This window comes from Piliocolobus tephrosceles, chromosome 4 (genome assembly GCF_002776525.5).
Source record: "Piliocolobus tephrosceles isolate RC106 chromosome 4, ASM277652v3, whole genome shotgun sequence".
Lineage (NCBI taxonomy): Eukaryota > Metazoa > Chordata > Mammalia > Primates > Cercopithecidae > Piliocolobus > Piliocolobus tephrosceles.
In genome coordinates, this window is record NC_045437.1 from 139,997,357 (window position 1) to 140,024,814 (window position 27,458).

At 53.0% G+C, this 27,458-nt stretch overlaps 1 protein-coding gene across 4 annotated transcripts in view; it reads right to left on the bottom strand.

Moving 5' to 3' along the window:
* Positions 1-1,070: 1,070 nt before the first annotated feature.
* SYNPO (synaptopodin) overlaps positions 1,071-27,458 on the bottom strand; it is a 59,788-nt gene continuing 33,400 nt past the window's right edge. The window contains exons 2-3 of one of the 4 annotated variants that reach the window (XM_023227050.2): positions 9,985-12,344; positions 1,071-3,839 (exon numbers count right to left, since the gene is read on the bottom strand). In XM_023227050.2, the coding sequence (XP_023082818.1) occupies positions 3,174-3,839; positions 9,985-12,012 (2,694 nt within the window). In that variant the 5' untranslated portion in view covers positions 12,013-12,344 and the 3' untranslated portion in view covers positions 1,071-3,173. Of the gene's footprint in view, positions 3,840-6,166; positions 12,345-19,448; positions 19,644-27,458 lie in introns of those variants that run through there. The other 3 variants (XM_023227051.3, XM_023227049.2, XM_023227048.3) reach the window with 3 other exon arrangements.

Below are 27,458 nucleotides of genomic sequence, written 5' to 3' on the forward strand. Positions count from 1 at the left end.
GATCAGAGCAGTGACAGGGGGATGGACAGGAGAGGGAGTTGAGGGGTATTTGAAGGACTCTCGGGTCTTGGTGAGGAATTGGATGTGGGAGGTGAGGAAAGGGAGTCCCACTCCCCTGTTTCATGCTTGGGTGACTGGAAGAGGAGGAGCAGGTGGGGTAGGGGTAGACACTCAGGTCAGTTTTGGATGAACTTTGTTTGAGGTGTTGGGGGACTGGGATGAGATCACCAGTAGGCAGTGGGACACTGTGCTGTGGTGAGGCCCCAGCTGAAGATAAAGATTGGGTCCAAGGCACACACACCACACCTGGGGAATGGTGGGCCTAGCAAGGATGGGCTGGGCACAGGGTGGGGAGCACCTGTGTCTGTATGCTGGCAGACTATCCTGGGGTGTATTTCTGACACCCTCTCAAATCAGAAGCCTGGATTCTGCTATCCACCACCCTGACCTTAGCTTCCCAGCCCTCGGTGGGCCTCAGCTTCTAGAGACGAAGAGTGAGATGTGTTCCTAGGGCCAGCTTAGCCTCACCTGGGAGCAGGACCACAATCCCCTTCTCTGGCCAAAGGACGCTCCTGTCAGGAGAGGATGCCTCATGGCCCGAGTCCTTGCCTAACTGGGGCTTCCTGGCTCAGATGGGACCTCTTACAGTGGCTCCTTTCCTGCCCTGGCACCCCCACCTGCCATGAGGAAACAGCCCCAGAGCACAGAACCCTGATCCAGCTTGGCCCTGCCCACTCTGGTGACAGTGCTCTGTGGTCAGGGCCTGGACAATACCACCTGAGACATTACCTAGACCAACTCTCCCCTTTATATGGATGGGGAAACTGAGGCCTGGAGAAGGAGTGGGCTCACCCAGGGTCACCTCGCTCGTCCATGACAGGACCAGGACTTCAGCCCAGGAACTTCTATGGCCTCAAGTTGTCCGTTGTTCCCATCTCTCCCCATGGCTGCTTCTTCCCAAGCTCCCATCCCATGTGTCTCAAATATTCCCAGCCACCCAGAGTCCCATGGACTGCTCCATGCTTGGGGAGAAGGGAAGGGCATCAGACACAGCTGAAAATGACACAGGAGGCAGAAGAATGCAGGAAGCATTTATTGAGGGCCACAGCTGAATTCTACAAGAGGCAAGAGGCAGGACACAGGCAAGCTCAAGTGGGTTAGAGGAGAGGTTGGGGAGAAGGCAGTGACAATGAGAGAACAGCCAGGGGCTGGCTTGGGAACTGCGGGTTTCTCAGGGCTGCCTCCTGCTAGTCCTTTGGGAAATGCAGGTAGAAGTGGATCCTCTATGCAACTGCCTCAGCCAGAGGCCTGATGGTGTCCCTTCTCTGGGAGGGGCCCTTAGCCCCAATCTCCTGCACTACAAGGGACCCAGCAGCAGGTGGGGGCTTTGGTAAATATAGTCACTCATCATTAACTGAGTAAGAGCCCCTTCTCATCTTCACACCAGCAGGAGCTGTGTCCTCATTCCTGAGGCCCAAGGAGCCCTCGAAGGTCACACTTTCATTCCAAAGCACCCAGTCCCAACCCTATCTTTCATACTGACCTTTAACTCTCTCCAGCCTCACTTGGGGGTTCCAGATCTAACACCACCCTGACGGGTGAGTAAGTCCTAAACCCACACTCTCCATCACCTTTAGCAACATCCTGCTATCCTTTCACCTACATACGTTTGATCCTCAGCCAATTCCATCCCCTCAGCTGATCCTGAAGCTAATATTCTGAACCTCTAGAAGGCTCTACCAGCCAACTCTGGAAACTACAGAACTCTGCCATATTCCTCCCTGAGTCCCACCTGGGGACTGGAATCAGAGCCACCGCGGTTTAGGGAGTCAGTGAGGGCCTACAGCCAGGCTCCCCCAGGTCACTGGACACCAGGCACCAGCTAGGTCAGAGTGCACTGGGGAAGGGATGCAGCAGGATAATGTCTACTTTTCTGGGCATGATACGGACACTGGGGCACTGAAGAAGGGGACATTTCCAAGGGGGCCAGAAATACAGGCAGACCCTAACCTAACAGCCTGCTCATGTACCCAAGCTCATCGGCCCCTAAATTCAAGCCCAACTAGCCCACCACCACCACCCACCCCCCACTTCCTAATACCATGGAATGCATTTCAAGACTGGAAGAGAACTCAGGAGTCATCTGAGCCAATCCTGTCCCCTGCTAGAATCTCCTCTATGCATCCTGGCCATGCTTTTCATATTTCCCGTAACAAGTAACTCTTTGTCTCTCTCTTTCCCAATAAGCAACCCCAAACTGAGGGCAATCAGGTAAAGCCACATGGTAGCTCTGTATCTCTTCTCTCCCCAGTTCAGCTTTGAGCCCAGAACCTGCCATGACTGGGCCCAGAAGGAACAGACGAGCTGGAGGCCCAAGTCCTGAGCCTAAGGGAAATCACTGCCTTATAGTTCTCTTATGGCTGCAGATAAGATGTCCTGGCCAGTCTGAACTGGGGTGGAGAAAGTAGCATGACAGGGACCCAGGGAGAATGTTCCTGCCTCTTCTCTCCAGAGGGTATAGTGGGACACCTTGAGCTGGCCTGGGAGACCTCTCTAAAGGTCATTGTGATAAAAATAGTGCTTGTCTGGGAAGGGATGGAAAACAGCTGCTCCTGCCTGGGACTTGGTGCCAGGGAGCCGGATGGTCAGGCCAGTCCCTGGACATGGGACATAGGCCTAGGATCTTCCGAACACACTGCACTTGCCAGACTCCAGAGAGCAGAGCCAGGAGGGGAGGGAGGAGTATGGAACCCCGAAGGCAGCAAGTCCCGGGGTCCATATACACACTGCCCTGCTTCATCCAAGGCACTAACGTGTATGTGTGTGTGTGTGTGTGAGAGAGAGAGAGAGAGAGAGTGTGTGTGTGTGTGTGTGTATTGATGGGAAGGGGAATTTTGACGTTTGTGGATTGTCTTGGCCAAAGCCACCATTAAACAGATGGGAAAGCTGAGGGTCAAACAAGGAAGGGTCTTACCCAGGGTCACACAACAGCTGAATGAGAGCAAGGGCTAGAACTCAAGCTTGCGTCCCTAACCCATCCCCAAGCCCAGAGCTCTCCTCTGCTGACCCCTCATCTCTGGGGCTGCCCAAAGAGGCCAGACCCTTTGGGTCCCCCAGGTCTGATGAGCCGCCTTCTGGCTCTGACCTCCCGGGGTGGGGCCGGGGATGGGGCTCTAGGTGGTGCAGGAGGCCTCGGCGGGGAGGCTGCCACGCTTCAGCCGAAGGCTGCCGTTCCACCCGCGGGGACAGATATTGTAGCCGAGGATGCCAGGAGACTTAGCCCCGGAGTCCTCGGAGTCGAGGGACACGTCGGAGTCCGTGGGCGAGCGGCGGTAGAGGAAGGGCCTGGGAGGCGCGGGCAGCGGGCTCCGGGGACTGGTGCAGGACGACGGCCCGGCGGGAAGCGGGCTCCGCGGGATGGGCGCGAAGGCTGCCCCCGGCACAGCAGCCGAGCCGGGGCGGGCGGGCTGTGGCGAGCGCATGCGCGGGGGCGGGGGCGGCGGTGCCCTTGGCGGGGAGAAGGGCCGCAGGTTCTCGGCGCCCGCCGACCGCGGGGAGGCGCTCTTGCGCCGGGCCGCGTTGATGATGTTTCGCGCCAGAAGCGCCTGCAGCTGGCGGCTGGGGGGCCGGGCCTCGGTCTCAGGTCGCAGCGGAGACACTGAGCGCTCGCTCCACGAGGGAGACATGGGCGGCGGCGGCGGCAGCGGCGGGGGGCTGCTCATGCTGCTCCCGCGGCTTGGCTCCCACGGCCCCGGGCTTACCCAACCGTCTAGGCTGCTGGGGGGCCGGGACGCGCCCGGCGTCCAGGGCGGGGAGGTGGGCAGGCTCTCCCGGCGGTCCTGGGGAGAGAGCAGAGAGGGTGGGGCAGTCATTAGTGCTGGGGTCCTCCAAACCGGGCTTTAGGAAGGGACAGAGTCCGATTTGTCTATTACATCGAGAAGGGAAGCCACCGATCCAAGTCAGGTAGTGCCTGCAATAAAACGCAGGCGCCCAAACTCAGCCCAAAACGCTTGAAGAGCCCCCGCTGTCTTGTGTCTGCCCCCGTGTTAAGAAGACTCGCTTTGGAGAGAGACGCCTTAACTTACTAACTGAGCTTGGGCAAGTTCCTTCACCCCTCTGGGCTTCAGTTTCTGCTTCTGTAAAATGGGGTGTAACAACAGTACTTAACCCTATAGGGTTGTCGTGAGGGTTAAATGAGATAACTGATGGAAAAGAACATTACATATATCGGCACATTCCTTGGAAGAAAGTGCTCAATAGGTGTTGATTACCATAAAGAAATACTAGAAGGGCCTGCCTGGCGCGGTGGCCCGAGCCTGTAATCCCAGCACTTTGGGAGGCCAAGGTGGGTGGATCACCTGAGGTCAGGAGTTCGAGACCAGCCTGGCCAACATGGAGAAACCCTGTTTCTACTAAAAATGCAAAAATTAGCGGGCATGGTGGCACGTGCCATCTACTGCGGGAGCTGAGGCAGGAGGATCACTTGAACCTGAGAGACGGAGGTTGCAGTGAGCCGAGATCATACCACTGCACTGCAGCCTGGGCAACACAGCGAGACTCTGTCTCAATTTAAAAAAAAAATACTAGAAGGATATAGAAAGATACACGCGAACTAACCAAAGGGGTCATCTGTTAGGAAATGGGGTGAGAACAGGATCAGGGCATGCAGCCTGAGGCACTGGGAGCTGCTCTGTTTGTGGCACATCCCGGGAAGCTTTCAGTCAGGCTAGCTGAGGGAGGCTTCCGTTTCCCCATGATTTAGGGAGAGGAGCTGGGAGGGAGGTCCTGGACCCAGGGCCACATGGGAAGAACTAGATAGAGGCTGAGGCTAGTGTCTCAGGGCCAAATGCCAAGTCAGGATGGGCTCTGTATGTCCTCCCGTCTGACCACAGTGTCACCTGAGCAGGGAGGTGGGGCCTAGAGCTCATGACCCAAGCCAGTCAACAACTATTGAGGCAGGGGAACCCGGCTCTTCAGCCAGAAGAGTAGGCTGGGGCAGGGAGATGGGAATAAGACTTTTTAATGTATTACTTTTTATATAAGTTTCGATTTCCGAACCGTATGAATGTATTACCTATTCAAAATTAAAATGTAAAAATATTGACCATTATTATTATTATTATTTTAAGATGGAGTTTTGCTCTTGTTGCCCAGGCTGGAGTGCAATGGTACAATCTCAGCTCACCTCAACCTCCGCCTCCTGGGTTCAAGTGATTCTCCTGCCTCAACCTCCGGAGTAGCTGGGATTACAGGCATGCACCACCAAGCCCAGCTAATTTTGTATTTTTAGTAGAGACAGGGTTTCTCCATTTTGGTCAGGCTGGTCTCCAACTCCTGACCTCAGGTGATCCACACATCTCAGCCTCCCAAAGTGCTGGGATTACGGGCGTGAGCCACTGCGCCCAACTGACTATTATTAAAGTTGGACTTAGGGAAAGACCCTCTCAGCCCCAAACCCCTTGCCATGTCGCCATAGTCACTTCCTCATCTTTCCTTGGATGCCCAAGCAGGGAGGAAGATCCTCCTGACAGATGGAAAGACAAAAGGAAGTCGGGTCATTCCTCCCCAGGCAGCACATGCCCCTCACTGAGCTTTCTCACAGCATGGAGGGGGGAGTGTGGTTTTGGAGTGGCCAAGATGGTGAACAGCTTGGAGGCTATGAAGCACTGGTTGGCAATGCACGGCCATGCCTGTTTCCTACGTACTTAAGGACTTTCAGTCTACAAACTTTGTTCTCATCCTTTATCTCATTAGGTTTTCACAACAGACTAGTGAGGTAACTAGCATTACCACACCCATTTTACAAATGATGAAAATGAAGCTCAGAGGTGTAAATAACAATCTAGTGTGTTCTGCCCCACCAGGAAGTGTGTTTTGTGTGTGTGTTTTGTGTGTGTGTGTGTGTGTGTGTGTGTGTGTGTGTGTGTGTGTGTGCGGCTCAAAGCCTACATGTTTAAGCAGTTTGAACTGGTTGGAAAGTGGAGGGCTTGGGAATCCCTGCCTAACATGTATCTCCTGAACTTTCCAACTGTTCACCCAATCAGATTCCAGCAATAACCAGTCCACCTTGCCATTCAATCCAATCCAAATTCACTAGCAGTCATCCACCAGAGTTCAGAGCTAGCCAGGCCATTCCATGCTTCCTACCCAATCAAAATCTAGAACCATCCAAAGATGTATTCTTTCATCCAATCAATGATCAGCCATAACCAAGCCAGTCATCCTCTCATCCAACTGAGGGTCTTCTAATTCCTTCTAATCCAAAGGAAATAGACACTAATTGTATGTTTTATCCAAACTGAATGTAGCAGCTGCTAGATGAGCCCAGACTCTAAATTGGAGCCTTTTAAACTAAAGAGGAATGTTATACAACAGCCTGAGCAGGACATTTTTCATGGGATGCTAGTGCTGGAGTGACCTTAGAGACTCCCTAGGGACATCCAAGCTCCCAGTCATCAAGCTGAAAGTTAAGGCTCAGCCTGGGATCCCACTCTTTTCCTCCCAGGGTCAGAATTGTGTATACATGAGCCAGAGACACTGGGAGCTTCTCTGTGTCTGTGAAACATCCCAGTCAGGCTGGTCGTAGAAGGTAGACTCCACAGTTTAGGGAGAGGAGCTGGGAGGGAGGTCCCGGCTCCAGGGCCAGAAAAGGAGTGCTAGGGCCAGATGCCAAATCAGGGTGGGCTCTGGCATGACCCAACACCTGACCACAGTGCCACCCTAAGCAGGGAGGTGGGGCCTAGAGTTCATGACCCAAGCCGGTCAGTAACCACCCAAGGCAGAGGAACCTGGGGTCTTCAGTCAGGAGAGTAGGCTGCACAGGAGAGCTATGATAATTACCTAAAAATCTCTAAAGCATTGTTTCTGCCTTTGGTGACCACGAGGGGAATGCTGGGGCCAATAAGTGGAAGGAACAACAATTCAGCCAAGACTACAAAACAGAAGGGCTCAAATGGGGTTGAATGTTGAGGGCAGTGGTAAGCAGCTCCTCATATCTGGAGATGGGCCAGAATCTGACCTCACTCTAACAGCCATGCCTGGGCACTGACTCTGTGTATGTTTGGAGTGGGGGGTGTGCACAATAGGAAAAGGCTGCAGGAAATCAGAACTCTTCACTTTCTGACAGACAGTTCAATGCACCATGCACACCAGAGCTCCTTGGGAATGCGGTGGGTGAAAATTCAAAAAGTAGCATCCGCTCAACCCAACCCCAGACCCAAAGCAGGGCACGTGTGTGGGGTGAATGCATAAGTAGAACACAATCAAACCTGGACTGTCAGAGACCAAACAGAGCTCCCATACCACCTTCTGTAATCCTTTCACTGCACAGAAGGGGAAACTGAGGCCCAGAGATTGGAAGAGGTTGTCTGAGGTCACACACGAATCAGATGCAGACCTGGGGTTAGAACCCAGTTCTCCTGACCATCTGTGGCAGTTCTTTCCTCCCCACCAGGGGCAGAAACTCCATGCTTTCAGAATCCAGACAGTGAAAACAATGGCAAAAGTGGGAAATGGCCAAATGTAGATAATGGAGAGGAGGGAGGGGGCCTGAGGAACTGGAGAACGAATGCTGGCTAGAGGAATTTCTATTCCACTTGTAAAGAACCCAAACAAACCTGAACCAGAAGAGGTAGTGCATTTTCCCCAAAAATCCTCTACAGTATTTTTGGCCAAACTCTGAGGGAAGGAAAGAACAAAAGGTTGCTATTTGCACAGGGTTCTGGCTCCCTGAGTGCTGTAGAGAGGAAGCCCTCACTTCCAAGCCAGCACACTTCTGTACCCGTGCAGAACCAGACATACAGCAGATGCAGGCAGCACGCAGGACACAGCCGCACTTTCACTCACAGTAATTGAGCAGGCCCACTCCACTTCCCAGGCTAGAATCAGGGAGGAGGAAGGGAACCCTGACCCCTAGCAGCACGGAAGAAAGAAAGAAGCAAGACGGATTTGAGGCAGAGTGTATTGAGAACATGAGAGAAAACAAAGTTGGGGGCAGAGCTCAGCCTGGCTGCAGGAGCTGCAGAATGAAGGGAGGGCTCTTCCACTGATGGCCCTCAAGGGTCGAAGGGAGCAGGGGTCCAGGGCAGGGGCTTCACTCTCTTCTGGGAGGGGCCATGCCTGAAGGAGCTGAGCTCACTCACAACTCCCCCATGCATACCCCCTCGATTTGTGTGAAATGAGCTCACTAAGAAGGCACCCCTGTTCCCATGGAGACAAGCCCAGAGCTCACAAAAACTGCAGGCTCAGCCCAGCATGGGCACCGCCTCCACCACCCCTTGCCCCACTGGGGAGCCCAGAAATAGGGCTGGGAAAGAGAAGTGGGTGGTCCTCGGCCCCCAGCCTTGCGAAGCTTCCATCTGAATCCTGCCACTTGTGTCTGTATTCTCTCACCCCCCACAAAGCTTGGTTTGGTCGGGGGCTGTATCATATCACCTCTAAAAGTGTCAGAGGTGACGGGGAGTCTCCAGCTACCTGACTTAACACCCTCACTGTATGAATGTGGAAACTGAGACCTACAGACACACGTGCAGTTGGTCTGTTAGAATCCAGGTTTCAAGTCCTAGATTTTCCTCAAAACTCTAAGATCTCCTCTGTCCCTTCCCACTGCACTGCTATGCACCTGCCCCAGCTCCTGCTGGTGCTCCCACTGTCCCCAGGCAATCTTGAGCCTGAGCCAGCCCAGCCCAGCCCAGCCCAGGCATCCCTTAGCCTCTTGCAGCAGCTCATTCCAACCCTTTCCTCACCAGGTCACCCTCACAGCCATCTAATGCCACCTGTCCTTTGGCAATAGCCCATTTCCTTCCTCTTTCTTCCCAGGGGACTGTCTTGTCACTTACAAGGTCTTCCTTCGAAGGACCAGCCTATCCTCTCAATCCTCACAGATTGTTACAGCTAGAAAAGCCCTCTTTGTATAAATCATAAAACTGAGGCCCAAAGAGAGAACGTGAGTGGGCCAAAGTCACACAGCAAATGGGAGGGTGACATGGGACCAGAACCCTCCTCTCCTGCCTCCCCCTGGGCCCCGTCCCAGTGCATTGAGGTGGCTTCTTTTAGTCAGGCAGATCTTGGTTGAATCTGAAGCCAAAACAGCCAGTGGAGACATGGCTAGGGGCCACCCTCCCTGTGGCACACCCACATCTGCACAGCCTCCTACAGGGCTCTCCTTCTCTTGGGGATCCCCTGGGACGTCCCCTACCCCTACAGCAGTGACAGCAAGCCAGGAAGAACTGGGGCTGAGGCCTGGGCCCAGTGGTCTCCCTAAAACAGAGCCAGGCCTCGGAGGGGGCAGGAAGAAAAGCGTCAGACAGCAGTGGTGGGCTGAGTCCGCAGCCAGCAGAAGGACCCCGGAGAGGAGCGCAGGCGGAGGCGAGGCAAAGCTCTCTGAAGCAGCGGAGAGGAAACGGTGTCCGGAAGGCAGAGGCAGAAGAGACAGGCCCATGGAGGTGAGAATCCAGCGATAGGAAGAAAGATGCCAGGAGCTTGAGCCTCAGGAGGGAGGCCCCCACTGGGGCAGCTGAGGAGGCAGACCCTTGGCTGGCTGACTCCACAGGCACTGGCAGGCTCTGTCTGCTCCAGAAGTCCCTGTTAGGATCCCCTTCTAGGCCACTCCTCCAGCAAGACGCTGGCATCAGACGCTGCATCCCTACAGCTCACAAAGGCCAGAGGATGCCGCTCTACTGCATCAGGGCTGCCAGACAGTTCTCTCTCCATGACCCTCCTCCCCACTCAGACATGGAGTCCGACCCCCGTTGTAGCAGGGGAGGGGCAGCTTCAGCTCAGAGAGGGGAGGCGACTCGCCCAAGGTCACAAAGCCAGCTGGTGGCCGCATCTGACCTTGAACCATGGACTCCCCATTCTCCTCGCTCAGCTCTGTGCCATTTCCTGCCACGTCTGCTCTCCATCTGGCCCTCAAGGAGGGGAACTTGACCGGCAGTGGGACCCCAGTGGGGTTCGTTACTTGAAGCAGAAGGAAGGCTTCCACACCTGAGCCTCAATCCCGGCGTTCCGGGTAGAGAAGGAGGGCCTGGGGGCCTGCTTGGCTCGGGGAGACCATGCCCTGGAGGGAGACACGGGGGAGATGTCACCGCCGTAGGGAGGGCTCACAGCCGTGGGCTGCAGGCTGTCCTGGCCGGGGGAGGTGTAGAGGCCCGGTGAGGAGCGGGAGGGCCGAGGCAGGGCAGGAGACGGAGGGAGAGCCCCCTTGGGCAGGTTGGGCACCAGGTCCAAGGAGCTGGGCTTGGCAGGCGAGGCAGCTCTTGGTGAGACCTTGGCAGGCTCCTTGATAGGCGAGAGGACAAAGAGCGAGGGCCGCAGCTGGTACGGCGGCTGCTTGGTGGGCTCTGGGCGCAGGACCCCGTTCTCGGGCAGGTAGCCATGGTAGAGGGAGGCAGGCGGGGTCCGGGCTGGGCTTCGGGATGCCACTCGGAAGGCCCCGGGGGCGTTAGTGGGGTATTTCCAGGAGGAAGGCAGGGACATGGTAGGTGATGGGCAGCGGGCCAGCTCCGGTGTGTGACTTGAAGACTCGATGACATATTTCTCCATCCGTGACTGGCGGCGGGCATAGAGCTCAGCCCCCTTTCCAGAGGCCTCGGAGAGGTTCTGGTTGGGTTTGGGCTTCGGCTTGGCCTGGATGCGGGGTGACTTGAGGCAGGAGGCCCACTCTGGGACCGCCTCCTCTACCGCCGCGGGGCTGGCCCTGTCGCGAGGTGCTGGCTCCTGCTGGAAGTTGGAGGCCTCGGCCCCCAGTGCGAAGGGCTCCTCCTCCACGCCTACCTCCCCCTGGTCCCTCTGCCGCCGCTTCTCATCCGCTGTCTGTACCAGATCCAGCAGGTCTGGATTCGGGGTCACCTTGGGCTTCTCCACGAAGGTAAACATGGATTTGCGGCTGCCCCGGCGGGCCATCGACTCCTCCAGAATGCCTGTCTTGCTGGCAGGAACAGCCTGGCCCTTCAGATGAGAAGACTTGGGGTCGGAGCTGGGGTACAGGGCAGAATATGAGGGAGGAGACCTCACCCAGGAAGCCAGAGGGGCTGTGGACAAGGTCTCAGTGTAGGTGGGGGGTGCGGTGAAGTTCCCCAAGGGGCGTCTCTCTGAGGCCGGGCTTCGCTGCCCCATCAGCCTCCTTTCCACCATGGGGCTGTGGGACATTATGTGTCTCTGTGGCCGGGGACTCCTGTCTGGGATACTGGGGGGCTGGGGAGCCGGGGCCTTCTCCCCAAAATGTCGTCTCTCTAGCATGGGGCTCCTCTCCATCTGGCTGGTGCCCCCTGGCGCCTGGATCCCAAAAGGCCTGGCCGTCCTGTTGACCACTGATGGGGGCTTGGCCAGTGTGAAGTGGACCTCACTGTAGACCTTGGTGGGTGTGGTGGCAGCTGCTCGCCCAGACATCTCTTGATCTGCTGACACCACTAGGGTGTTGGGCTGGATGTCAATGAGCAGAGAACTGGACATGAAATCTGAGGCTGGGGGCCTGGAGCTGGGGATGAGCGTAGCTTCTCTGGAGAAGGTGCTGGTGGTGGTAGCTGGAGTTGATACCTTGTCAATTAGGAGCGTGCTGCATCTCACTTCCTCAGCCGGTGCCTGGGGTTGCCCGTCAGCACACAGGGTGCTGGGTTTGGAAACAGGCACTGTGCCATTGGATGGGAGTTGGGCCTCTGAGGAATTCTGTTGGATGCTAGAAAGTGGCAGGCTCTGTGGAACGACAGTTGCCGGTGGGTTCTGATTGACATCGGTGGCTGGCGGGTTGTGGCTGCTGTTAGAAACTGGTGTGGTGAGCGTGGCACTGGGCGAGGCAAGGTTTTGGTTGACATCTGCAGATGGGCTGTGGTCCTCAGCTGGAGGTGGGGCCGGTGAGGACTGCTGGGCCTCTCGGTTTTGGGACAGGTGGAGCCCATTGGCTGTCAGCAGTGCTGCGTTCTCCTTTAGATAAACCACCAGTGGCACCTCTTCCTCCTCACTGGCCACCCTCTCCAGGTGCCGCAGCAAGCTAGCCTCCTCTGAGTACCCCTCCATGCTGTGGCCAGGGACCCCTCTGTCGGGGCTCTGGGGATTGGGGTGCCGTGGAGGGCCTGGCTCTGGCAGCGAGGTAGAACTCAGGCTGAGCCCCGGGGCATGGCCTGGGGGGCTTTCAGGGAGCACTTTGAGGGACTCCTGGCTGGGCTTCTGTCCCCTCTGGCCGTGGCTCTCCAAGGTGAACTCGTTCACCCTCTGCCGGCGCCTGTTGAAGAGTTGGACGCCACGGGAATTGGAGCTGGGAGGGGTGGTCAGCTGGGCTGCAATCTGCTGGCTCCGCGCCTTGGCCTCTTTCAGATCCTTCTCCGTGAGGCTAGTGATCTGGCCCAATGCTGCAGGGAGGCACAGAAGCCCAGTTAGCAAACAGGAATGCAGTGACACGGGGGTGCACAGACAGACAGGCAGACCGAGATGGTCGCCTCGGCCCTTCCTACACAGGATCTCTTCTTCTGGAATTTAATTGTCACTCACTGTTTCTTAGAATTAGCTCACTTTGTAATCAGCCCTGACCTACCTTTCATGGCCCAACTCAAATGCCACCACCTCTACGCCACTCTGATTATCCTCTCAGGATTAACTGGTCCCTGATTTGGATTCCCCCTGACAGTTGCTGATACGGCACTTTACCAAACTGAGTACGAACACCTCACCCTAGAAGTCCCACCATGTCCCTGGCTCCTCCCCACCGCCTTCTCCTCTCTCACTAGGCTCTGCCACACTGGCTTGCTTTCTCTTCCTTGAAAATGCCAAGTATGTTCCTGCCCCAGGGCCTTTGGACTTGCTGCTCCCTCTGCTTGGAATAATCTTTTCCCAGGGAGCAGTCCATGCTGGTTCCTTCTTGCCACTCAAGTCTCAGCTGGAATGTCCCCTCTCTGGAGGCACCTTTCCTTCTCCTATCCCAATCTGTTTTGTTTTCTCCATAGCATTCACCAAGTTGAAATGATCTTTATGTTTCCCTCTCTATTATCCATCTCCTCACCTACAGCATAGCTCCAAGGGGCGATGACCTTGCCTGATATGTTTTTTTGTTTGTTTGGTTTTTTTTGAGAAGGAGTTTCGCTCTTGTCACCCAGGCTAGAGTGCAGTGGCGCAACCTCGGCTCACTGCAACCTCCGCCTTCTGGGTTCAAGTGATTCTCCTGCCTCAGTCTCCCAAGTAGCTGGGTTTACAGGCATGTGCCACTATGCCCGGCTAATTTTTGTATTTTTAGTAGAAACAGAGTTTCACCATGTTGGCCAGGTTGGTCTCAAACTCCTGACCTCAGATGATCCACCCGCCTTGGCCTCCCAAAGTGCTGGAATTACAGGCATGAGCCACCACACCCAGCCACCTGACTTGTTTATCACTCTAACAGCAGCTCCTAGAACAGCACCTGTCATACAGTGGCACTCAGTAGATATTGCTGAATGCACAAATGAACCCCCAGAATATTTTCTGTGTGCCTTCCTTAGGGCCCTTTATACTTTCAGACTTATAGTATAGGAATGTGCTCTAATTTTTTTAAACAAAAATATTTTAATAAACCACTGTCTAGTTTAATTTTTTTTAATTTGTATTTATTTATGTTTTTGAGACAGTGTCCCACTCCGTCACCCAGGCTGGAGTGCAGTGATGAGATCTCAGCTCATTGCAGCCTCTATGTCCTGGGATCAAGTGATTCTCCTGCCTCAGCTCCCCAAGTAACTGGGACTACAGATGTGTGCCACCATACTCGGCTAATTTTTTTTTTTGTAGAAACAGGGTTTCACCATGTTGCTTAGGCTGGTCTCAAACTCAGGTGGGCTCAAGTGATCCACCCACCTCAGTCCCTCGAAGTGCTGGGATTACAGGCATGTGCTTTGATTTTATAAAGAGATGTCACTAATATTTCCCCTTTTTAGAGTAGGTAATACATTCACATAGTCTAAAAATTTATTTATTCATTCATTTTTATTTTATTTTTACTTTTCTGAGACAGGGTCTTGCTCTGTTGCCCAGGCTGGCATGCAGTGGCACCATCATAGCTCACTGCAGCCTCAACCTCCTGGGCTCAAACCATCCTCCCACCTCGGCCTCCCAAACGGCTGGACTATCATCAGTGTGCACCACCACGCTTAGCCAATTTTTTTTTTTTTTTGTATTTTTTGTAGAGAAGGGGTCTCGCTATGCTGCCCAGGCTGGTCTCAAACTCCTGGGCCCAAGTGATACTCTGGCCTTGGCTTCCTAAAATGCTGAGATTATAGGCATGAGCCACCATACCTGGCCCTAAAAATTAAAACATAAAAAGGTATACAGTAAAAAGTGTCACCCCATCCCCGATTACTCCATATCACAATCAGGTAACCACTGTTTGTGTCACTATTCTATCTCCTCCCAGGATTTCTTCCCATTTTTACTTAAATAATCATTTTAAAATTCACATCCTTTAACACTAGAAAAGTAACAAATTGAGCTAGTTTCACCAACGACTACTCTAGAACATTGCATTCTTTTATTTTATCTGCACAAGACCACAATGAGACAAGCATTGCTTGCTTGTGTTTTTCAGAAGAAGAAACGGAGGTTCAGAGATATATAAGGAAATGCCCCAAGGCTGCAAAGCCAAGGGTGACAAAGCTAGAGTCAGAACTGTTCTTTCTGGGGTCTCCAGCCCATGCTCAAGCTGTCTGCTCATCCCAAAAGGTCTCTTTGGGACAGAAGGGGCAGGAACAAGGTCATCAGGGGTAAGAGGTCAGTCTGGGACTTGAGGTCCTGAGATCAGGCTGAATTCAGTCCCCTATTAATCTATAAGATCACTATAGGCAACCATTTCTCTTTCTATCCCAAGTGCCCAGCTGGCACACAGTTGGTGCTCAATTTATAATTGTTGAATAATTAATGAACAAAGGATGCATGAACAAACGCCTTGACAGACAGGTGGATGGATTAGCCTGTGACCAGCGTCAGAAGCAACATCAGTGGCTATGAAAATTCCTCCCTCTATCACCCCTCTCCTCCCTACTGTGGGAAGCTAATTAGTTCTTGAGGAATCTGACCCTGCCTTCCCCTCCCTTGCCCTCATTAGCACTGGCCATGGCATGCTGAGTCTGTCTCCAGGGACAGTCTTTCTAGGCATCTTGCCAGCGAGGCTCTGAATTCATGGACTCTCAGAGCCGGAAGAATTCTTACAGAGGAGGTATTTCATCACCACCCTGTTTTATAGGTGGGAAACAGAGGTCCAGAGAGTAGCCCAGGGTAGAGCCGGCTGACCCCACATGGGAGCCACAGGGAGGTCCACACAGAGCAGAGAAGCTGTGACCAACAGCATCACAGCAACTCCACTGGGGCCAGGCCAAGTAGCCACAGGTTTTCTGGCCACAACCTCCTTCTTCCCTCCTCCATTGAACCTGGCTTTCCCCTAACCTATTAGAAACAGTGAAAGCACACAGCCTATCCCACCTACCCATGATACTACTCCCCTCAATAGGACTCCTCTCCTGCCTGGATCACCCTATCTATTAAAGATGTCTATTAGCCAGGCTGCTCCCCTGGGAGGTGCCTAAGGGATGGGGTGCCAGCCACACGGGAGGGCTCTGAGAGGTTGCTCAGCTCATGCAGCAGCTGCTTAGAAACCAGGCGTCCTGGCCTGAATCCAAGCTCTGCCATTTGCTAGCCGTGTGACCTTGGCAAGTTACTGTACCTCTCAGAGCCACAGTCTCCTTAACTCGACATGAGTGTTGGGAGGCCACAATGAGATCATGAATGCCAAGGCCTGACTGCCATGAAGCCCAGGTGGGCAGAGGGCTCATGCTCTCCTGGCATAAGCTGGCAATTGGTCACCCCATTCCCCTCCCTGGAAAAGGTCAGATACTCTTCCAGCATAGGAGATTCGCTGAAGGTCAAATAGCAGGGGATTCCAGAGCTACGGGGAGGCAGAGCTTACTGCCCCCAAACACGGAACCTCGGAATCTCAGAGGCGGCTGTCACCAAGTCCAATCCCCACACAATTCTTGCATCTTCAAAACCACACCCTTGAGTGTGCAAGTCTCTGCTTATATACTCAGGTGACATGAGCTCACTCCCCCAGGAGGTGCCTTCCACTAATTAACATTCCTCAGTTAGAAAATTCCTCCTTACATTAACTTTCATCCACTTTTTTTTTTTTTTTCTGAGATAGGATCTTGCTCTGTCGCTCAGGCTGGAGGGCAGTGGCGCCATCATGGTTCACTGTAGCCTCAACCTTCCAGCATCAAGCATTCCTCCCACCTCAGCCTCCCGAGTAACTGGGACTACAGGCATGTGCCACCATGCCTGGCTAATTTTTGTATTTTTTGTAGAGACAGGGTTTCACTATATTGCCCAGGCTGATCTTGAACTCCTGAGCTCAAGTGATCCACCCACCTCAACCTCCCAAAGCGCTGGGATTACAGGTGTGAGCCACCATGTCCAGCCTTCATCCACTTTCTTGATGTGGGTCTGCCTCCCCAGGCTGCACAGAAAAAAAATCTTCTCAGCCAGGCGCGGTGGTTCACGTCTGTAATCCCAGCATTTTGGGGGGCCAAGGCAGATGGATAATGAGGTCAGGAGTTCAAGACCAGCCTGGCCAATATGGTAAAACCCCATCTCTACTAAAAATACAAAAATTAGCTGGGTGTGGTGGCAGGCACCTGTAATCCCAGCTACTTGGGAGGTAAGGCAGAAGAATCACTTGAACCAGGGAGGCAGATTACCGTGAGCTGAGATCACACCACTGCGCTCCAGCCTGGGCGACAGAGCAACATTCCATCTCAAAAAAAAAAAAAAAAAAGTTTTCTCATTCATTCCAGCCTGACAGCCCTGCAGAGATTTGCAGATACATCAGATCCCCTTGGGACAGGGTCAGGATAAACATCTGTGGTCCTACCAGTGTTTCTTATGACACAGTTGCAGCAACAGTAGCTAACATTGATTGGTCACTTACTGTATACCTATACAGATACTTTACTCATATTATTTAATTTTCAAAACAACCCTATAAGGCACAAATTATTATTATTTATTGATGAGAAATCTACAGCCCAGAGAGGTAAAGTGAGCTGCCCAAGATCACAGAGCCAAAAAGAGTAGAGCTGTGTTCACACCTGGCTCTGCGTTATTGCAGAGAGCACTAGGCTCCTGGCTGGCCGGTTCCCACCCTGCGAGGCTCATAGGAAGCACTTCAGCGTTTGATTACTCCAGACCTCTCAATGCCCTTGCATTTTTCTGCTTTTCTCCTTACTGGCTCTAGAAGGCCATGGGTTTAGAAAATCCTCAAATGTCAGAGTGTGAAGGGCCTTTAGAAATAAGCTGGCCTGGGAGGCCCAGCCAAAGAAGGGGTCAGAGAGGAGGATGTGAGTCCAAGACCAGGTCAGCTGACTCCCAGTGAGGCTCCATTCACAGCCTGGGCTGCTGCTAAGATCCCATCACCGCCACCTCTCTGAGCTCAGAACTGCTCCCAAGCTACTGTTCTGGAACAAGAGGAATGGCAGAAAAGGCCAGGAGGTAAGAGAGCCCTGCCCTCCAAGGCAAGCTCCTGCAGCCCACACTCCAGCCCACAGTGACTCCATGGAAAAGGAATTCAGCAGGAGGTTTGGACCAGATCCAGCCAGCCATCCAGATGATTTTTGCCACCCTTCACAAACAAAGCTGGAGAGGGAGGGGGCACCCCAGAGTCCCTCGTAGCAGGGCACCAGGGGGCAAGTCCATCTAAAATTCCTCAGACTAGGGAGCTGCCCTCTCTGGCAATATCCCAGGCAGCTGCTTCAAGATCTTGCTCCTGGTGTCAAAGGTGGGGGTGGGGAAGTAGCCAAAGGCTACAGGGGACAGGTACCTCATTGAACCCTCAATTGGCCTGGCTGTGGCCTGCACTTGTGCAAGTCATGATGTCCCCACCGCCTCCCCACCCAAACTGATGCAGAGCCAGGTTGGGGGGCTAGCCCTTTAAAGACCCACCCTGGACATTGGATCAGGAGCCCTGAAGACAGGCCTTCAAGAGAGGAAGGGGTGGAGCGCCGACACAATGAAAAGCTGCCTGGGGTCGGGAGACTTGGGTCCAACAGGGTAAATCCTGAAGTGGGGGAGTAGGCAAGACGCCCCAGCACAGTTATTAGAAGGGGGTTTGCAATGACCGCTGTCACTACCAAGCCCCCGCTGCAGCCCAGGTGCAGTGCTGTGCACTTTATGCTTACCACCTTGTTCAGTTCTCACAGCACCTCCAAGAGGTAAGTCCTGTGATTCTTCTCATTCTGCAGCTGAAACTGGGGCTCAGAGAGACCTGCCCAGGGGTCACACAACTTAAGAGTGGCAGAGCTGGAATTCAAAACTCAGAAAAGTCTGGCTCTGAATCTAATCTCTTAACTATTCTCCTTCCAGACTAGGACTCTGGAAAGACGAAAAACAAGAGAGGCTCCAGTGCTCCTGGATGATGGTCTGCAAAGCCCTCTGCTTCCTCATCTGGTGATCAATGCCCCTCAGCAGCGTCTTCTCCCCTGAAAACCCAGCTGCCTAGAACAACTCCTTCTTTCTCCTACTTCTTCCTCTCCAAAGAAGAGTTAATGAACTCATTCTTACTAAGGTAGAAAGGACTGCTAGGGCATGAAAGATTCGTAGAGTGGGAAGATCACAATGTTGGGAGTCAGGAGACCCCAGTTCTCGTTTGGCGTAGGAAGGGACAAACCCTTTCCCCCCCACCACCCCCCACTGTGGACAGCTGCCTGTTCTGCCCACCACTTGGGGCCTGTGTGGACGGAGGATCCGCAGGAGGGAGGTGGGGCCGGGGAGGGGAGGCCAGAGCAGAAGGTCAGGACAGGGAGAATTCAAGGAAATGCTTCTTCACACGATGCCGTCAATGGGAGTGTCCAGCCAGGGTCGGGTGGGGTGGGGTGGGCCAGGGGGCCAGGGGTAGGAATAGAGATTGGCTCAAGGCAGCCCATTGTGGTTGTCCAGGGGTCTTGGCAACAGGAAGGGTAAACAGGCTGGGTAAACTGCCCCCCTGGTGAGGTCAGGAAGGAACCAATGACTGGCCACTGCACAACCTCTGGCTCAGCTGGGGGCAGGAAAATGAGAGGCCTGAGTGATGGCCTGGCTACCTTGGCAGCCCCTTCCCCATTCCTCCCGCTGAAAGGAGGAAATGACGCAGGCTCCAGGCCCTGGGGACTTCTCCATCCCCAGAGTCATGGCGAGTGCAACCTGACTGGGGCCGGCAGACTGCCAGACCTCCTCTTGGGAGGAGAATAATCTAGGCTTTGGTGGGAAAGACTGCCGGGCATGGGATAAGACACAGAAGTGGGGTGGGGAGCCCCAGGCCCAGCCCCCGCCTCACCACTCACAGGCTGGCAGAAATCACCGCATACCTCTCCCTTGATGCCCAGAGGAGAGACTAAGATCAGAGGGGGATACCACATGCCCTAAGTCATATACCCCAAGCCACAAAGGCACCTCTGGGTGCTCATCTCACTCACTCTGCTGGGTCCTCCCTGAAGCCAAGCTTCTCCCTGGATGCTCCTGCCGGCCTTCGGGCCTCGGTGCTCAAAGCCTCCGGCAAAGGCAGCCAATTGCCTGGCTGACGAAGCCAGGAAAATCCCACATCGACAGCAACACGAAGGAGCTGGATATGACTTTTCTCCTCCACAGATGACTCAGCCCAGCTCTTTATCAGGAAAACCGATTTTGCAACAGCCTTTTAAATGGCCTCTCCACCCCCAGTCTCTCCCCCGCCAATCTACCCGCCCCACGCTGCCAGATTCATCTTCCTCCCTCTGGACTCCACTCATGCCTCTCTCCTGCTCAAAACCCTCTGCTGCCTCCCCAGGACATGGAGGATCAAGAGGAGAGGCTTCATCCTGGCATTCAAAGCCCCTCCATTGGGGCCTGCCCGAGAGCTCACTCACCTTCTCTCTGTGCCCTCAGCAACAGTGGAGGGAGTTCGGTGGCCTGCAGTTCCCACAGTTGCCCAATGAATTCCTGCCTGCCGAGCAGCGTTTGCACAGACCCCCTCTACCGGGAACCCTCCTCTGTCTCACATCCTTTCTACATGCCCTAATCCCTCAGATTTCCGGCCTACCTAGAATGCTACCACCCCCTCCAAAAAGCCTTCCCTGATCCACCAATGTCCTATCTGCACCACTTCATAACCATCACCTTGTGTATTATTCATTCTAGTAAAAGTTATCTTTCAGGGTGTGCTCACCACATGCCAGGTACCAGGACAGGGCCTTACTTCACTTACTTCCACAGCAACCCAGGAGGCCAGCACTATCCTCATCTCCACATTAGAGAAGACGCTGGCTCGGAGGGGTGCAGTGACTTGCTCAAGGTCACACAGCCAGCCAGAGGAAAAGCTGAAATGCAAGCCCAGGTTGGCCCAATGCCCAGTCCAGGGCCAGTCACGTGGGCCATGCCGCCCCCTCCCAGTGTTTTGTTTTGTAGCAATCAGGCTCTGGGCCCTATTTTCCCCCAGAGACTGCAGCGGCCTCGAGGGCAGGGGCCTTTACGGCTTCCCCTCTGTATTCCCCCCTGGTCCCCTCCACATCTTCCACTGGCACTTGCAGAATAAACATGAAATCTATGAGAATGACAAGAGCCAACATTCTGGGAGCACCAGATGCTGCCAAACCAGGGGTTTAACGTGCCTTTTCTCATTTAATCCTCACAGCAGCTCAGAGAGGAGGTTCCCTTATCCCCATTTCGTAGATGAGGAAGATGAGGCACACAGAAGCAGCTAACTCACTCCAGGTCTCACAGCTGAGCAAGGGCCCCTCATGGTCTGACTGATCTCAAGCCTGGATGTCTTCCTTCCGAAGAGCTCCCCACAGAGCAAACTCACCTTCCCTACTCACCCACCCAGGCCCAGCCCAACAGCCATTTCTTGTCGGAAGCCCTCATCAGTCCATTCAGACTCCTAGATCAGTGCTCCTCCCCTGTTCAACCTGGCCCAGAGGCCCCAAACAGAAACAGGGCTCAGAGGAAACAGCAGGTTGAGAAAACTCAGAAACCCAGGGGAAGGAGGCTGGGCCTGGCCAAACTTCTGGTTTCTCTCTGCTGGCACTGGGTCGGGATCAGGGAGGGCAGAGATGGAAGGGTTAGGGGAAGCTAAGATGAGGGCTCCTCAGTCAGCGCAGGCCCGACCCATCTTCTATCCTTGCAGACCACAAGCCCTGCTCCCTGCTGGCTGACCAGGGCCCTGCCAAAGGCCAGGAGCCACAGCCTCTCTCTTGCCCTCTCTACTGGGGTAATCATTAATCTATAATCAGTCGATTTTTAGAAACTTTGAGACGGTAACCCAGAGAGAGGCAGGCTGAGCCCCAAGTATACAGCAAACTGAAAAGGGAGGGCTCACAGAGAGGATCACAGGATCACAGCCCAACCTTCCACCTCTCCAGTCCAACCCTGGTGAGCTAGGCCCGTGCTCACGAAGCCCCCTCCTGCTGTTTCACTCTCCCCACTCCCAGCTCCCTGGAAGCCTTAGGAATACAGAAAGGACCGTCACACCCTGCCTTTCCAGAGAAAACACATAATCTAAAGGACAAAAAGGTGGCAAGTCAGGGCAGGGGAAAGAGGTGGTTTCCCCTAAACTGCCTCTGCCAGGGTCAGGGCGGGGCCTAGGTCATCTGTGGGTTCCCTACTCTTCCCAGGGCCTGGCACACTCTGGGCCCACCACAAAGATGTGGTCCTTCTCCTTAGCCCTGTGCCAGCCTAGGGTCAGGACTGGTCTCCGTCCTCTGTAAATGTCCCCAGACTCAGCAGAAGTCATCAGCCAGGAGGGGCTGAAACCATCACTGTGTTGACTAAATAAACTACTAAAGGATGAGCACTTCCACAATCCAAAGCCTCCCCCTTCATATTTTGCTTCACCATTCATCCCTGGAGATGGATTTTAGATTCGTCTAAATCCAAGATTCATCTAGATTCTAGATCAAAGATCTAGAGGGTGGTTCCTGGGAGTGGGAGGAGAAGGAAGGAGAGAGCAACACGCTTGTGAGAGAAGAGGGAGATGAAGTCTCAAATCACTGTGTTAGATCTAAGAGGAAGAATGTTTCATGAAGTGAGGGGAGAACATAGAACCTAAGAGAAAGATGAATTAGGATGAAGCAATCCAGGAAGGCTTCCTGGAGGAGGTGACATATGTCCTAGATCTTGAAAGATGGAGATAAGGAAGCATTCTAAGCAATGAGGATAGCTCAGCAGAGACTAGGAGGTTCAAGATAACCCCCACCCCACTCTCCTACCCACCTCCATACCCCAAACCTAGACTAGCTGAATAGAAAGGAAACTTTGGTAGAAGAACACACCCACTGGGCTTGCCCACAGGCCAGGGGTGAATGGGAATGGCCAGGAACAGTTCCACAGGAGCTACGTACATTACCAGGCTCAAGACCAGAGACCAGAACCTGGGCCTCCGGTGAGTTACATAACCGCCCCCCACTCCTTGGGCCACAGAGCCAGCTAGGACCCTCCGCCTCCACCTCTCCTGCCATCTTTCTCAGCAGCTTCCTTCTTATAGGAAAGGACGCCCTGCAGCCCAGCTGAACGTGAAGGCCAGCGCCCTGTGGTAAATTCCCCACATTCCTTCCTCACAGAAAAATAAATAACTCAGAGAAAAAACGCAGGAGGAATGATAATGACAAAGTCACCGCACATGGGGTAAACAACAGACAGATGAGGTTTATCCCCAGGAGGCGTCATCACCAGCCTGGGGCTCTGGGACAGACAAACGTGCCCCCAACCCCTGCGGGTCCCCCAGACGGGGTCTCAGGCTCACTCACAGCTGCCAAAGAAGGCACTGGGAATCCCTCAGTCGTGGCAGGTGGTCACTGTGAGCAAACTCGTCAGGGGCCGGGTGCACTCATGTTCATCACTCAAGTTGCTGCTTCCTGAGCACATCAAATGTGCGAGGCGTTCAGTTTCAGTGTTATCATTTTTCATCATGTTGTTTTATTTTATCCTCACAAGATGTGAGTTAGGGAGTGCCATTATTCTCATTTTACAGATGAGGGAACTGAGCCTCAAAGAGAAAGGTTTTGCGATTTGTCAAGGTTATTTGGCCAGTGAGTGGACTGTGGGTTTCCAGCTGGCCCCTCGCTCCCGAATCCATTCAGCCTGCCTGCTCCTCCCACAGACAGCCCTCCTTTACCAAATCCAATCAGAGGTGCAGCCAGTTCTTCTCCTATCTATGGCTCAGCAAGGCATCCAATTCAAATTGCTGGGCTACCTTCAGTAAATCATTTCACCTCTCTGAGTCTCAACTTCATCATCAGTGAAACAGGGATGATAATATCTGCTTTGCAGAGTAGCTGCTGAGTAAATGAGACGCAGCAGTGATTTCTAAAGTATAAAGCACTGTGCACACCTTGAGGGGGTGGTTAACTGTAGGCTTTTGCACACACCCACCTCTGCATAACTCGACCAGGCTGGGGCTGTATCTGTCTCTCTCCCGGTCTTCACCACCCCTCTCTGGGTCTGGTCTCACTCTTCTGCTCATAATCAACCCCATCCCCCTTCCCAACACCCCCTAGCATCCTCTCTGCACAGGGATCCCCATGTCACTTCTTTTTTTTTTTTGTTTTTTTTTTTGAGACGGAGTCTCGCTCTGTCACCCAGGCTGGAGTGCAGTGGCCGGATCTCAGCTCACTGCAAGCTCCGCCTCCCGGGTTTACGCCATTCTCCTGCCTCAGCCTCCCGAGTAGCTGGGACTACAGGCGCCCGCCACCTCACCCAGCTAGTTTTTTGTATTTTTTTAGTAGAGACGGGGTTTCACCGTGTTAGCCAGGATAGTCTCGATCTCCTGACCTCGTGATCCGCCCGTCTCGGCCTCCCAAAGTGCTGGGATTACAGGCTTGAGCCACCGCGCCCGGCCTAAGGATCCCCATGTCACTTCTAGCCAGAATCAGTTTTGAACTCCAGGGCCCCTCAGAGGAGGACGCCATGGCTCTGGGACGCTGGAGGCTGCTGACCCTGCCATGGCCCTCTCCTCTGCTGCCATTCACCAGTTACCAGGCAGGTCTGGCCCCACTCCAACAGGAGGAGTCTCCTGCCAGGGAAAGGCTGAATCATGCAGTCCTGCCCTCCATGTTTCCCTCAAACTACAAAAGAAAAGAAGACTAGAAGTCAGGAGATTTGGTTCCAGGGTCTGTCCTGTCACAATCTGGGTGAGACGCTGGGCTGATCCCTGACCCTCTTGGGGCCTCAGTGCATCCAATTTGTCCAAAGGAGGGATTGGACTGGACTGGTGGTTCCTCGAGTGTAGTGCCCCCACCACTAATGGAAACAAAAAGGATTTTAGGTGGTACCCTGATATTTAAAATCTTAATAGTTATGTACATTTCAAATGTGAATTGGAAAAGAGGTATAATAAACACACTTGTGATCTCAGGTATATTGCTGCTTAAGGAGAGGCTAAAGTGGACATTTCACTGGCAAAATTTAAAGAAAATACGTACAGGTGGTGCATGGATTCATTCATTCCATGAGTATTTATTGTACACCAACTAAGGGCCAGGCACTGTTCACAGGCGTGAAGGGAAACAGATTAAAACCTCTGCTTGCATTCAAATAAGGGAACAAGATAATAAACACACAAGTAAGTCAGATGATAAATGCTATAAAAAATAAAGCAGGGACTGGGGGTATACGGACTGTAAGGGGTGAGGAGTGATTTGCAAAGGTAGATATGATAACCAAAGGTAGATATGATAACTAAAGCCATCCTCACTGAGAGGGCACATCTGAGCAAAGAACGTAAGAAGGTGAGAGAGTGAGGCATAGGCTTGTCTGGGACAACAATGCAGGCAGAGGGAACAGCGAGTGCTAAGGTCCTGAGGCAGGCTCATACCTGGCAGGTTTAAGAATGATACACATAATATGGAGGTAAGACATGAATAAGAAAAGCGTGGGCCGGGTGCAGTGGCTCACGGCTATAATCCCAGCACTTTTGGGAGGCTGAGGCGGGGAGATCACTTGAGGTCAGGAGTTCAAGACCAGCCTGTCCAACATGGTGAAACTCCGTCTCTACTAAAAATATTCGCCAGGCATGGTAGCGCATGCATGTAATCCCAGCTACTTCAGGGGCTGAGGCAAGAGAATCACTTCAACCCAGGAGGCGCAGGTCGCAGTGAGCCAGGATTGCACCACTGCACTCCAGCCTGGGCGACAGAGCAAGACTCTGTCTAAAACCAACCAACCAACCAACCAACAAACAAATGTTTTCTCTAATGGCCCTTCTCCTTCTGAGCTCTGCGTTGCAACCCTTTCCATACACACACACATACACCTGCAACATACACGCATTCTCAGTAGCCTCTTAACGCTGGAGAGGTTCCAGCCGGCAGCAGCACATCCTCCTCTGCACGTATGCCCACACACAGAGGTGCTGCTTGCTTCAAGCCTGTGCTACACACAGCAGAGCGTGCCCAGGCACACATGCACACCCACAGAGGGGGCAGGACATACACACAAATATGTGCACACTGAGCACCCATAGGTACATGGGACTCATGTGGAAGGCTGGCATGGATGGATGGGCATCAGGTACACACCTTGTGGGACATACATGTTTCCTTCCTGCCAGCCTGCCCTGTCTTCAAGTAACCGGGTTAGCAGACAACTCTTGCCTTGAGGGCACATGCTCCTGGAGAACGGACAATGCATCGATGGTATGGTTTCAAATTTACTTCTCCAGTATCTCTGCGTCTCACTCATAGTCTCCCTTTTCCAAGGGTACATTAAAACCTGCCACTTGATGCTCAAATGAGCCAGGGGATCATGTGGCTGTGGAGAGTGTCCCCTTTTGTGTGTGTGTGTGTGTGCGCGCGCGTGTGTTTTAAGACAGAGTCTCATTCTGTCACCCAGGCTGGCAGGCGGGAGTGCAGTGACGCGATTACAGCTCATGGCAGTGACTTTCCAGGGATAAGGGATCCTCCTGCCTCAGCCTCCCAAGTAGCTGGGACCACAGGCATGCGCCACCACACCTGGCTAATTTTAAAAGATTTTTTGTACAGACGAGGTCTCACTTTGTTGCCCAGGCTGGTCTCAAACTTCTGGCCTTAAGCAATTCTCCCACCTTGGTCTCTCAAAGTGTTTGGATTACAAGCATAAGCCACTGTGCCCAGTCGAATGTCCCCTTTTCTATCCTTATTGCCATTAAATGGAATAAGCCATGTGAAATGCCTACCACAGCACCGTACACCTTAGCACCATCACCAGCATCCTCAGCTGTCACCAAAGTCATCTCCACCTTCATTCCTTTAGGGTACTTGGGGGCAACTGAAGAGTAGAGGGAAAGGATCAGGCCAGGAGCTGGAGATCTGGGTTTTAGCCTCAACCTGGTCTCCAATTCAATGTGAGGCCTCTGGCAAGTTCCTTCCCTTCTCTGGTCCAGATCAGAAACTTGTAGGTGCTTCAGAATCCCTCAGTGAATGTGGTCAAGATGCAGATTCCTGGGCTCTACCTTAGACCTGTGAGACCACAGAATATGCACCTTAACAGGCTCCCGAAGGGGTTCTGTGCACAGCCAGGTTGGGGACCCACTGGGCTTTAGAGTCCATGATCTTATAACTAAGTGTGTAAGTTAGTTAACACAAGAAAATGTCTGGAATACAGACTTGCACACAGTAAGACTCCATAATGTTAATAAAAAATTTAATAAAATATATTTTTATAATTGTCTTTTTTAAAGTTTTTATTTTAATAGAATTAAAATAAAAATTTTTTATTTTAATAGAATTAAAATAAAATTTTTTTATTTTATTTTCACTATGTTTGCACTATGTTTTCACTATGTTTCCCAGGCTAGTCTTGAACTCCTGAGCTCAAGCAATCCTCCTACCTTGGCCTCCTAAAGTGCTGAGATTATAGGAATGAGCCACCGCACACAGCCTATGATAATTATATATGGTAATTTTATAGCATTCCTTGACTATGCACAACACTTTTATAGTTTTCCTAGCGCTTTTCATCTATCAGAGATAGAGACAGAGCAAGGATTGTTACATCATTTTCAGACTAGAAAACTGAGGCACAGAAAGGGCAAGGGACCTGCCCAGGATCTCACGGTTCGTTGGCTCCCAGCCAGAGCCGTTGGCACAGCCTCAGGAGGTGCACCACTTCGGGGCCTTATCCTCTCATCCCATGGATTTTGACTCCCAGCCCCCAATATAACTGTCCTTCCACTCCAGGTTTATGAAAACTCTGAGTACACATGACTTCTCCATGACTCTGGAGAACAGGACAACCTCAACCAGTTAATTTCCTTCCAGCCACAAGATCCTTCTCACTGGTAGTGCAGAGAGTCCCCAGAGCCCTAACGCTACACACTACCATCTGATCTACAATAGTTTTTTTATTCTAACTAATCTGAGTTCAACCTGATCACTAGCTATGGTGACGTTTACCAAGCCTTATATGTGCTGAGCCTCAGTTTCCTCCAAAAGATTCTTAATTCCTACTCTGCTATGTTATTGCTCAGATCAGCTCTC